General features: G+C 29.0%; 2 protein-coding genes across 6 annotated transcripts; one reads left to right on the top strand and one right to left on the bottom strand.

The window, feature by feature from the left end:
* Positions 1-874: 874 nt before the first annotated feature.
* On the top strand, positions 875-6,546 carry LOC145967440 (EH domain-containing protein 3-like). Of its 3 annotated transcripts, none has more exons than XM_083092324.1 (7): positions 875-1,371; positions 1,895-2,389; positions 2,488-2,801; positions 2,884-2,992; positions 3,125-3,443; positions 3,660-3,830; positions 3,920-6,546. In XM_083092324.1, the coding sequence occupies exons 2-7, from the start codon at positions 1,904-1,906 to the stop codon at positions 4,123-4,125; spliced, it is 1,605 nt and encodes a 534-aa protein (XP_082948450.1). In that variant the 5' UTR covers positions 875-1,371; positions 1,895-1,903; the 3' UTR covers positions 4,126-6,546. The 3 variants fall into 3 exon arrangements, with proteins under 3 accessions (XP_082948450.1, XP_082948451.1, XP_082948452.1); XM_083092325.1 differs by having other exon boundaries at positions 1,367-1,504; XM_083092326.1 differs by lacking the exon at positions 875-1,371 and adding an exon at positions 1,537-1,653.
* A 91-nt stretch (positions 6,547-6,637) lies between these two features.
* Positions 6,638-11,158, bottom strand: LOC145967439 (endoplasmic reticulum disulfide reductase DNAJC10-like). Of its 3 annotated transcripts, none has more exons than XM_083092321.1 (12): positions 11,033-11,158; positions 10,294-10,413; positions 9,957-10,179; positions 9,551-9,762; positions 9,162-9,386; positions 8,809-9,015; positions 8,565-8,685; positions 8,268-8,483; positions 7,911-8,186; positions 7,550-7,826; positions 7,231-7,429; positions 6,638-7,143 (listed from the first exon to the last, which is right to left on the bottom strand). In XM_083092321.1, the coding sequence occupies exons 3-12, from the start codon at positions 10,003-10,005 to the stop codon at positions 6,922-6,924; spliced, it is 2,004 nt and encodes a 667-aa protein (XP_082948447.1). In that variant the 5' UTR covers positions 10,006-10,179; positions 10,294-10,413; positions 11,033-11,158; the 3' UTR covers positions 6,638-6,921. The 3 variants fall into 3 exon arrangements, with proteins under 3 accessions (XP_082948447.1, XP_082948445.1, XP_082948446.1); XM_083092319.1 differs by lacking the exon at positions 11,033-11,158 and adding an exon at positions 10,626-10,989 and having other exon boundaries at positions 10,260-10,413; XM_083092320.1 differs by lacking the exon at positions 11,033-11,158 and adding an exon at positions 10,891-10,987 and having other exon boundaries at positions 10,260-10,413.
* Positions 11,159-11,420: the final 262 nt, after the last annotated feature.

Here is an 11,420-nt window from a genome sequence, read left to right as displayed (position 1 = left end):
CGTTGTCTTATCGGAATTCTACGAGTACAAATCATGCCCGATATGCGTACAATAAAAGAAAAATAGATAACAGATAATATATTGATATTATACATATAAGTAGGTACATAGTATTATCTCGTTTTTTAACTTACTTCTTTTCCGCAACTTTTCTATTTGCTATCTTTTATTTCGAACGAAGCGACGAAGCGTTTCTCGATCAAGTATACGCGTTCAATGTGAAATATTAAAGTTACACGCGCGATCTTATTAATCGACCTGAATTCGCGCACGCGACTCTTGTGTTCGGCGGCCAATCAGAATCGAGAAAAGGCAATTATGTGATTATGCGAAGTATATCGAACTCTGTATTTTTTTTTTAAGATTGAATAATAAATCTTTAAAAATTCAAAAATCAATAATTGAAATATTTTCTAGTTTCTTTCTACATTTTTGTGGCCGGTATATTTACAGTCCGTTCGTATATTTATATCGTCTTAAGCACAATTTTACAATGTTATAAACCAATCACCACATAGAGAGCTGTATTAGCATCTTAAGACATTACTTAAGATGGTCTTGAATTATGAACAGACTGTGAATATATAATTTTGTTTTCACTTACTTTTATGACCTACCCAATGATCTCTACTCTCATCTCTACGCTCCAGCCTATTTTATATTCAATAAAATTAATTTATTTGAATTATAATAAGATCAATTAATTTTTATTATGTATAATTTATATAATTATGATTAACTATGATTTACAAATGCACAGTTTATGTATATAAATAATATAAATCCGGTTTCTTCATACTGTCTTGTTCATTCATTCGCGCCTTGACAATTGTCAGTTGTCAGTCGCGCTGTCAGTTGGTCGCGAAGAGAGAAAGAGAGCGTAAGAGAGAAGGAGAGAGAGACAGAGAAGGGGAGGGGGAGAGAGAGAGAAAGAACGCATCGCTCCGCGTCTGTACGAAGTGCACGAGGAAGGAGTGCCTCAGAGATCTAGTATATCGGTTCCATTTATCAGTGCGGCTCCGCCTCGCGATCGTTCGTTTGCTTTTTCAGTTCGTTCTCGCGAACTGTTCACGTTTAACGCAACGCAACGCACGCAGTGCAACGTGTCTACCATCGGTTTGCGTCATCATTGACGATTGTGACAACCGCTCCCTTGCCATCACTACTACCATCACCACCACGTCCTCCGGAAGTCCGCGTTGTACGCGATCTTCCGCGGTCGATGTGCATACGTCACGTCGGCGGCGGATCATCTTGTCGTCTTGATTGCGCGCTGTACTTTCCCACTAGTATTAGTCCGCATCTGTCTTCTTGTGTATCGCGCTCCAGCAAGCGCGCCCGTTCAACCTTGACTGGCGGATCTGAACAAAGGTTGGTGCTCTCTCGGCCTCCCACAGTCCTGTCCGTGAGCTCATCTTCACAGTTTTTGCCTTTTCGCACTTCGCTGTTCATTGCACGCGTTAAATATTTTGTTTCGAGGTTTTAGACAAGCGAGTCTTGAAAGGTATAGTAAATGGAAGGAGGGACTAGGTCGAAAAAGAAGGTGGTACCTTGTGTATGGTCGAGAGATTAGATTTTTTTAGAGATGATGCTCATCACGATACTTTTCATCCGTCTTTAAAGAATACTTAAAGCACAAACAAAATCTAAAGTGTAATATTTTGATTTACAATTAACGTGATCTCTAACCTTTCTAAATCAAACTATTCCAGTTTAGCTGACTTTGAATTATCTATAGCACTAATTTTGTCTACAGTATTTTAAATTAAGAAAATATATTTTATACAGGGCTTGGGGATAGTTAATATTAGAAAGTAATGAATAATTGATAATGTAATATGAAACTGTATTAATACACAATATTATTAACCAAAAAATATTTGACTTGTTACAGATCGCCAATATGTTTAGTTGGTTAAATCGCGAAGAGAATAGCAAGCAAGATCTCTTCGAAAATGTCATTGAAGGTCTCAAGAAGATATACAAATCCAAGTTATTACCATTGGAACAATATTACCATTTCCATGACTTTCATTCACCACAGCTGGATGATCCAGATTTTGATGCAAAACCCATGATTCTCTTAGTCGGACAATATTCAACTGGCAAAACTACATTTATCAAATATTTATTGGAAAGAGAGTTTCCTGGTATTAGGATTGGACCAGAGCCTACTACAGATCGATTTATAGCAGTCATGTATGACGAGAAGGAGGGTGTTATTCCTGGAAATGCTTTAGTTGTAGATCCTAACAAACAATTTAGACCACTTTCAAAATTCGGCAATGCATTTTTGAATAGATTTCAATGTTCAACTGTAGCTTCGCCTGTTTTAAAAGGCATATCTATAGTAGACACACCTGGTATATTGTCTGGTGAAAAACAACGAGTAAGTGTTGCTCTTATGTAATTTATTCTTTGATAATTTATTTAGTAAAAGATATATAATATTTGATAAATATATCTAAATACAAAATATTCTTTTAGGTTGATAGAGGATACGACTTTACTGGTGTTCTAGAGTGGTTTGCTGAACGTGTAGATAGAATTATATTGTTATTTGATGCTCATAAACTCGATATATCAGATGAATTTCGTAGATCTATCGAGGCCTTACGTGGGCATGATGATAAAATTAGAATTGTCCTTAATAAAGCTGATATGATAGACCATCAACAACTCATGAGGGTATATGGTGCATTAATGTGGTCTTTAGGAAAAGTTCTGCAAACTCCAGAAGTGGCTAGAGTTTATATAGGCTCATTTTGGGATCAACCATTAAGATATGATGTTAATAGAAGGTAAATGCTCTTGTATGTCTTTTCTTTTTATGTTAATTTATTATATATTATACCTGTAAGTCATATATATGAATCTTCTTAGATTATTTGAAGATGAAGAACAAGATTTGTTCAGGGACATGCAATCACTTCCAAGAAATGCAGCATTACGAAAGCTTAATGACTTAATAAAACGAGCACGCTTAGCTAAGGTATGTAAGATAAAGAATTTAGATAAAAAGATTTATCAATATATATCTTGAAGAATTTAGATAAGAAAATGTATATATCTTGAACTGAGTATAGTAAGAAACAAATCTGTAATTCTTATTAATAATTTACAGGTGCATGCATATATAATAAGCGCCTTACGAAAAGATATGCCAAGCATGTTTGGCAAAGATAACAAGAAGAAAGAGTTAATAAAAAATTTGGGTCAAATTTATGATCAAATACAAAGAGAACAACAAATTTCACCTGGTGATTTTCCAGATCTAAAAAAAATGCAAGAATGTTTAGCACATCATGATTTTACTAAATTTAATCCTATTAAACTTAAGCTATTAGAAGTAGTAGATAAAATGCTTGCTGAAGACATTGCAAAACTTATGGCTATGATACCACGCGAAGAAGTCACCACAGTTTCAGAACCACTTATTAAAGGTTTGTCTTTATCAATGCATATATTTAGATTTTTTATCTTGAATAAAATTTATTTAAAAAAATTTTTAATGTTAAGAAAAGAAGATAGAATAATAATCTCACAAAATTTTTACTAAAAAAATAAATATAAATATACTTATTAAAGAGTTAATATAAAAAAAATAGTGATTACATATTTTGATTTTCTGAAAAACGTTTGTATTTATTTAATTTTAGGAGGTGCATTTGAAGGTGTAGAAGATCAAGTTAGTCCATTTGGATATAAAAGAGGAGAAGGAATTGATGCAGGAGCAGGTGAACCAGAATGGATTGTCAATAAAGAAAGATATAAATATGATAGCATCTTTGAATCACTTGGGCCACAAGATGGAAAGATTACGGGAGCAGGTAAAACTAATATATAAATATTTACAAACATATATTTACTGTTATTAAAATAATATGTCTTAATTTGTGTAATTCTTGTATTACTGTAGCGGCTAAATCAGAAATGGTCAAGTCTAAATTACCAAATAGTGTGCTCGGAAAGATCTGGAAACTCTCAGACATTAATAAAGATGGATTCTTAGATTCTGACGAATTTGCCTTAGCTATGCATCTAATTAATGTAAAACTCGAAGGTTATGATCTCCCAGCTGAACTGCCAGAACATCTAATACCACCATCGAAACGCGATACATAATGATATGCGTTAATATGATTCCTGGTACTGTAATTTATTAAGTTTTACAAATGGTATGCGTGAGTGTGGTTTCTTGGAGCCACAAGATTACCACAGATATTAGGGCAATTTATCATTTGTGCACTGATTGATGCCATTGGTTCATAAAGTTTGGGAAATATAAAATTATACTTTTATGATCAGCTGTATCATATTATGTGTATATTATATTATTCTGATAATATATCAAGGCCGGGGGACATATACAGCTTGCAATTTCTAGAAAAATGTGCAAAATTGTACAAGATTGACTAGCACAAAACGTATATGGCACATCTTTCAAATAATATTTTTCTGAAACATGTATAAATGGAGATAAAAATTATACACATAGTATGTCCACATGCTTATTGGCATATTAGTATCTAAACAATTTAGAATATTTGCTTTTATTTAAGATAAGTTGTTACTTTGGCCTTGGAATTATATTTGTATTTTATAACTTCGTAATTATACATGTCCTGAATTGAAGAACGTTACTCGATCAATGAATAAGAGACTGTATTTGAATATACTAAAGCAAATAATTTTTTCTTTTTTTTAAATAATATACAGGATATTTTTAACAGATCTGATCTAGCTTTAGAAACATTATTTTATATATAAAATAAGCTTAATATGTCTGAAAGTATTTCATGTGGATTTCATGTCTATACACATATAAACGAATATTTATTTTATACTTAGAATTAACAGAAAATGTTTCTAAAATTGGGTCAAATCTTTTGAAATATCTTGTTTACAAAAATAAAAAGAAAATAGACAGTGGACATTTATAAGAAGATAAAAGACTGGATTAAAAATGTAGGTTTTGCATATTTTAAGAAAACGAATAAATTTTTGAACTCTGACGAAAAATATTCTCAACAATGAAAAAAGTTTCTTATACTATATATCAATAAAAAAATCACAAGAATGAATTTTGAATTTTTTAAATTCTAAATAGGAAGCGAAAGCAATAAAATTCTTAACCAAGCTGACCAAAAAACATTTAAAATTTTCAAAATTATAATGAAGAAATACACAATCTTATTCAGTACATTATTTATCAATAATGAATAATGCACAAGATAAATTATTTTAAGTTATAATTTTTGAATTTATTTAATTTATATTGCAGCCTATGTCTATTATGTCTGTTATGCTATTTTATCAGACTTGTTTAGATTATTAAGTTTGTCTTTTCTGCAATATTGACCAAAGAATACAATGTTAGAAATAAAAGTATATGTGTGCAATATCAAAAAATTTCTAAACAAAATTTATATATTATTATTGGCAAAATGCTATTTATAAAAATTTCAAATACAGTTAAAATATTTTATCTTTTTTTCTATTTTATTATTTATGAAAAAAAAACAGGAAAATCATGTATATTTGTTATTCTTTAATTATATCCGCACTGTAAAAACGGCTGTAACACTACTTTGTTGAATTCTTAATTACATTTTTCTATTAGCACTGCCTTCGCATCTCGCGAATTTATGTGATATCAAAAAATACATTCATATTATAAAAACTGTTTACACTATTTGAACAAATATTCACCTCAAATTTACATTAAAAAATATAAAATGAAGATAGCCAAAAAACAAGGCTATTTTGGGATAAATAATAATAATAAAGTGTAACTAAAATTTGCTTAAAATTTATAACAATTTAAAAGAATGCATATCTATTCTATGTTATATCTAGAATGTTGCTGCAAAATTTTTAATCCATTTTTGCATTAATATAAATACATTCGTTTAACCCATGTTTCTGTATTTTTATTATGTTTTTTTATCACTAATAACATAAGATAAAAACTTTCTATGTAGCAAATATCTTTTTAGTACAATTATTAAGAAAAAGAGAACATATGAAAAAGCACAGCACATATATTTAGATACCATTTAATATACAATATATATATTTCACAGTTCTTTATATATTTATAAGTCAAAATTATAAATAGTTTTTAAATATCTATATGTGTATAAAATATAAAATATTTTATATATATTTTATAGAAAATATTTGGATATATATAATGCATTTTTAATTTTTATAGACAGCAATAACACGCACGGGTTCATGTTACAGTACAGCGTTTTTTATAGAATTAATATTCATCTTTCTGTATATTTAATTATATATATGTAATAGCTATATACTCGTGGATACTATTTTTAGAGGCAACGCGTCAAAGACTTTATTGAATTAAATGTTAATGCATTTACAGAAAGCCACAGAAATTTATTTTTTATTAAGACAAGAAAAAATACCAGAAATATTAAAAAAGAAAATTTGATTTATTTTATATTAATAAATGAAATGTATATGATATCTATATCTTTTTATTATACACAATCGAAACAAATGAAATTGAGAAAAATTTTATTAGTGTCTTTTAATCTGCTTTGTAAACAAGATCCAAGATTTATAAATCGTAATTTGTTTATTAAAAAATATTTTTATAAGTTTCAGTATGTATAAGGAAACAATGTATATTTATTAACTATTATACACATTATTCGTATGTGTTTAAGGAAAGTTGCAAAATAAGTATGTGTGTCTTAAAATTGTTTGTTGTTACGTATAAAAATATGTAAAAGTATCACAATGAAAGATTTACATCTGATGTAGTTTCTATCTTATTCCTTTTAGAAGAATGGAATATGAATTTTTACGGCACATACAATTGCGGCAGTGGAGCACTGTATACATTACAGGCAAGTAAGATTTGTTAATTTCAATTTAGGCATTTTTTATCTATTATAACTCGTCATGTTTTATGCGAAAATTAATAATCTTTAAAATTTCATCCCTGATTTCCTCAGCCGTTGTTGCAACAATACTGATATTATCCGTATCATGTCTATTTTTTCTCTTTTGCTTCGGTTTATATAATATTAACGTCGGAAATACTTTTATATGTGCACATTCATTCATGTAGAAGTTACAATTAATTCTTCCAAATTTTACTTTTTCTAACAACTAGAATTAAAACGGATTATATAATTTTCATCGAATAAATTATCGAAAGCTAAATTGTAATTGTATTTATAATAGAATGTTATTTACCTGAGCAGCAATTGCAAATTCGGGTTCCATTTTTTGACAGTTCCAACATTGCGGCAAATAAAAATCGACGATCCATATATACTTACTAAACTCCAACATTCTTTGGAAATCAGAGGGATTTAAATCGTGGACTTTCTTTGGAAGGAATTTTGTTATCCATGTTAATATGGATAACGAATCTCGTTGCCCATTATACAAACTATAATATATAAAATAAAAATATAACATTATCTATAATCTTATATATTAAAAAATTTATTATTTTTACGTAATTTACATGAATATACACATGATTGAATTGTGAATTATAATTACTTACGCGATTGTATTTAAACCTTCACTTCCTAATGGATACATTCTAATGGTAGGATAAGAGCGTATTCCTTGCGATGCGCACAAAGAAACTTCAGCCTCGCAATCTACACTGGCTACATTTACAAACGGCAAACTGCTCAATGATTTTGCAACAGCAATCCATTCAGATGCTAATCTCTGACATGGTGCACACCATGATGCGAAATAATCAACAATCCACATAACTTTACTTTTCTTTTTTGCCAGTTTACGATTAAAATTTTCCGACGTTAATTCTATAACTAAATTAAACAACATGAAACATACAATAGAGATATGAGAGGAAATGAGAAATATATAATGTTTATATATATATTATCTCTTACCTGATGGGTTTCTTTTTTCATTAATGAATTGGATAATATTTGCAGCTGTTTTTTGTAGTGTAAATTGATATGTATTGCTGCCATTTATGAGCATTGCAGTAGGATATTGCTGTATATTGTGATGATGACATATCATAGTGTGAACAGTGCAATCAATAGTACCAAAACGGACAATAGATGCATCAAATTCTAATGATGCTCTGCGAAGTTCCGACAAAAACCGTATACAAGGTGGACATCTTGGTGAATACCAATCTAAAAACCACACTTCATTTTCTGTAACATTTTGTTACAATTAGTATTGCAAAATCGTTTGTCACAATTAGTATCATCAAAATGAGTCATGTGTTTAGATACCCTTGTTTCGTAATATTGATAATGCTTCCTCTGCAGAGAGCGCCCAAAGATTTGTAGTTTTTACACTAATCTGTACAAATTTGATGATATCATTGTTAGTAGCTTTTCCATGATTCAATTCAAATGCTCCACCTGGTTTAAGCATACCCCAAACTGGATAATGATTGATGCCTAATTTATTACAAAATTGCCCATTTTTACCACAATGTATTATACCTATAAACATATATTGCATAAATATGTAAAAATATTCTACAATAGATCTCCATCTATAAATTCATAAATGCAAATTTTTACCTAAATTAATACCACTAATTGAAAATTTTTTCATTTGCAGATTTAAATTTTTCAGATTTGCCGAGTCACCAACATAAAAACATATAAGCCAAGCAGCATTAAACTCTGTTCTCTTAATAATCTACAAATTATATTAGATATAATTATATTAGATGTATTAGGTATATCTGATTAATACACAAAATTTGAAAGAACAAATCGTATATCTATTATAGGAAGATTAACAAAATAATACTTTACTTACATCAAAATCATTGTCCGTCAGCTCTTGTGGATTTGGCAATTGTTCCCAGAGTTTTTCTATTAATGTATTTATATCAGACGTACTATTAAAGAACACTGATTTGTAAGGAGATGTCCCATGCATTGGCAGATAGATCGCGCGAACCTTCTCACGATACATGTCACAATAATCCTTGCACATATATAATCTTACATCAATCAGCTTATCCTGAAAAAATCCCATATTGTTTATATTTAGAATAGAATGAATCCAAAATTCTTTGGTAAAAATATATTAATATAGAATGAATCCAAAATTCTTTGGTAAAAATATATTTTAGAAAATAATATTTATATGAATAATATAATATTTACAAATGTAGCTGCTACTATAAGCCTTTCATCAGAAGTGAAACAGTTTTGCTGATCATCACACATAAAAATTAGCACAGGTCTTTGTGTAATGATTTTGTGGTTTAAAAATAATTCCCATTGCATTTTATTTATTTCAGATATGCGGATATTTAGTCCCTCTAATGCAAATCGCATAATGGCTTCTTGTGATTTTTCCTCTGTATAGTGCTCTCCATGCTGTGAATGCTTTGAGACAAAGATGAGTTAGTATTTTATTTTACTAACAAATATGGTCCATATATATGGTGGAGGAAAAAATATCTAAAATTATGTAGAATCTATTTCCTAAGAAAAAATAATATATAAATTAAGCATTCCCTCTTCCTTGTTATCTTTGTATACATATATACCTTTCCATAACGAATCAATGTAGGATAAGCACGAACTCCTTCTCGATGGCATAGTTGCCTGTTATATTCACAATTCACTACTGCAATTTTCATAATGCCATTGAGTAACTTAGCAATTTCCTTCCAAGTTGGCGCTAAGTAATGACAATGACTGCACATCGGAGAATAGAAATTCACAAACCAGCTTGAATCAGAATTCATAATATTTTCAACTATAAAAAAAAGGTATATGTATAAAATATTAATATTCAGTTTGCTTTATAACTACTTCTTAATATTAATTGTTTTATTTATTTATATATATTAATCTTAATAATTATAAATTTAATAACTAATAATTTTTAATACGAAGTAAATAATGTAATATTTACAAATGTAGCCGTTACTATAAATCTGATATACTCACAATAATCACTTTCCTCCAAATTAATAACATATTGATCATCTTCATACATAAAACTGTTTTCATAATAATAAGGAGACGTCCATGAATGATAGGTTTGCTTCTTATTAGAATTATTAAGGCCATCTTCTCCATAAAGATCATATTTTTTTCGTAAATTATTATCCTTCAATACCTCATAAGCTGTTGTTAATCGAACAAACTTATCATGAGCCTTTGGATCATCCTAAATTATTAGAGTATTGTTAGTAATATTTTAGACAATGATAGTTTATTGTATTATTTATATAATAATAATTAACACACATTATTTTTATCAGGATGATAAATGATAGCTAACTTCTTAAAAGCCTTTCGGATTTCATCCTGGCCAGCTGATCTGTTTATACCAAGAATTTCATAATAATCTTCTCCTCGTATTAAAGTAATAATAATAAAGAAAGTAAGGATAACTTGATACCTGTAGTAGAGATTTTTTAAATTATAAATGTATATTTGTAATTATATATATATATATATCATGAGACAAAACTAAATTCCATTTCAAAAAATTGTGTTTTGTAATTAAATAATATTCAATTCAAAACAATGAAATTTTATGTAAAAACTATAATTAATTAAAAAATCAATCTTTTTTTAGAAAATTGGATATAATATAAATAATGCACTTACATTTCTATAAAAAATTTTAAAATTAAACTATTACTCTCGAAAATGTGATTTAATACTTTTGCTATCAGATCGAGGCTGCGGTCAAGGGGACGCTGAAGATGCTTTGAAGCGTTTGATTGATCAGGGTAAAACGAGTAAAGATTTCTTTAACCTGACTGGTTCCTCAGCGTCTCTTTGACCGAAATAGTCAATTATATCTCATAGCATAATATCACGTATCCTTATAACCACCCACGCTTTAGCTTTGTGACGTTATTACACATACATTTTACCGTATTTGGATCAAATGACAATCCTCGTCCAATTTTTAGTTGCAGAAAAAAGAGAAAATATTTATAAATCTCTCATATATAAATATAATCATAATATACTGTTAATATTTCATAAATATGATAAAATTAACTAACTTTTTTATAAATATACTTGTTTTGCACTGTATGTTCTGTGCTTTTTAGAATTATTTAAATTATATTCTATACATTTTCCATGTCTATTTAAGTTTAACTATTTTATTTCTGTGACAATTTATTTTACATAATTATTACATTACAAATAATATAGTATATTTTACATGCGGATGGATTTGTTTATACATCAATAAGATATTTATCAAAGACTAAGGGCGCATTCACACCTTTGCGATAAAGTAAAAAGCCAATCAGAATTTGCGCTAGTACAAACAGTGTATAAGCAGTACATAGAAGGGCAAAAAGTAGAAATTGTGACTACTAGCGCGAATTCTGATTGGCTTTTGCCAAGGTGTGAATGTGTTCTTATGGAATTTAGCGTTACTGG

This window comes from Camponotus vicinus, unplaced genomic scaffold (genome assembly GCF_025532165.1).
Source record: "Camponotus vicinus isolate PSW18456_S1 unplaced genomic scaffold, iyCamVici1.0 SCAF_2, whole genome shotgun sequence".
Classification (NCBI taxonomy): Eukaryota; Metazoa; Arthropoda; class Insecta; order Hymenoptera; family Formicidae; genus Camponotus; species Camponotus vicinus.
The sequence above is the reverse complement of the archived record's forward strand: the minus strand, read 5'-3'. Positions and strand labels throughout refer to the sequence as shown.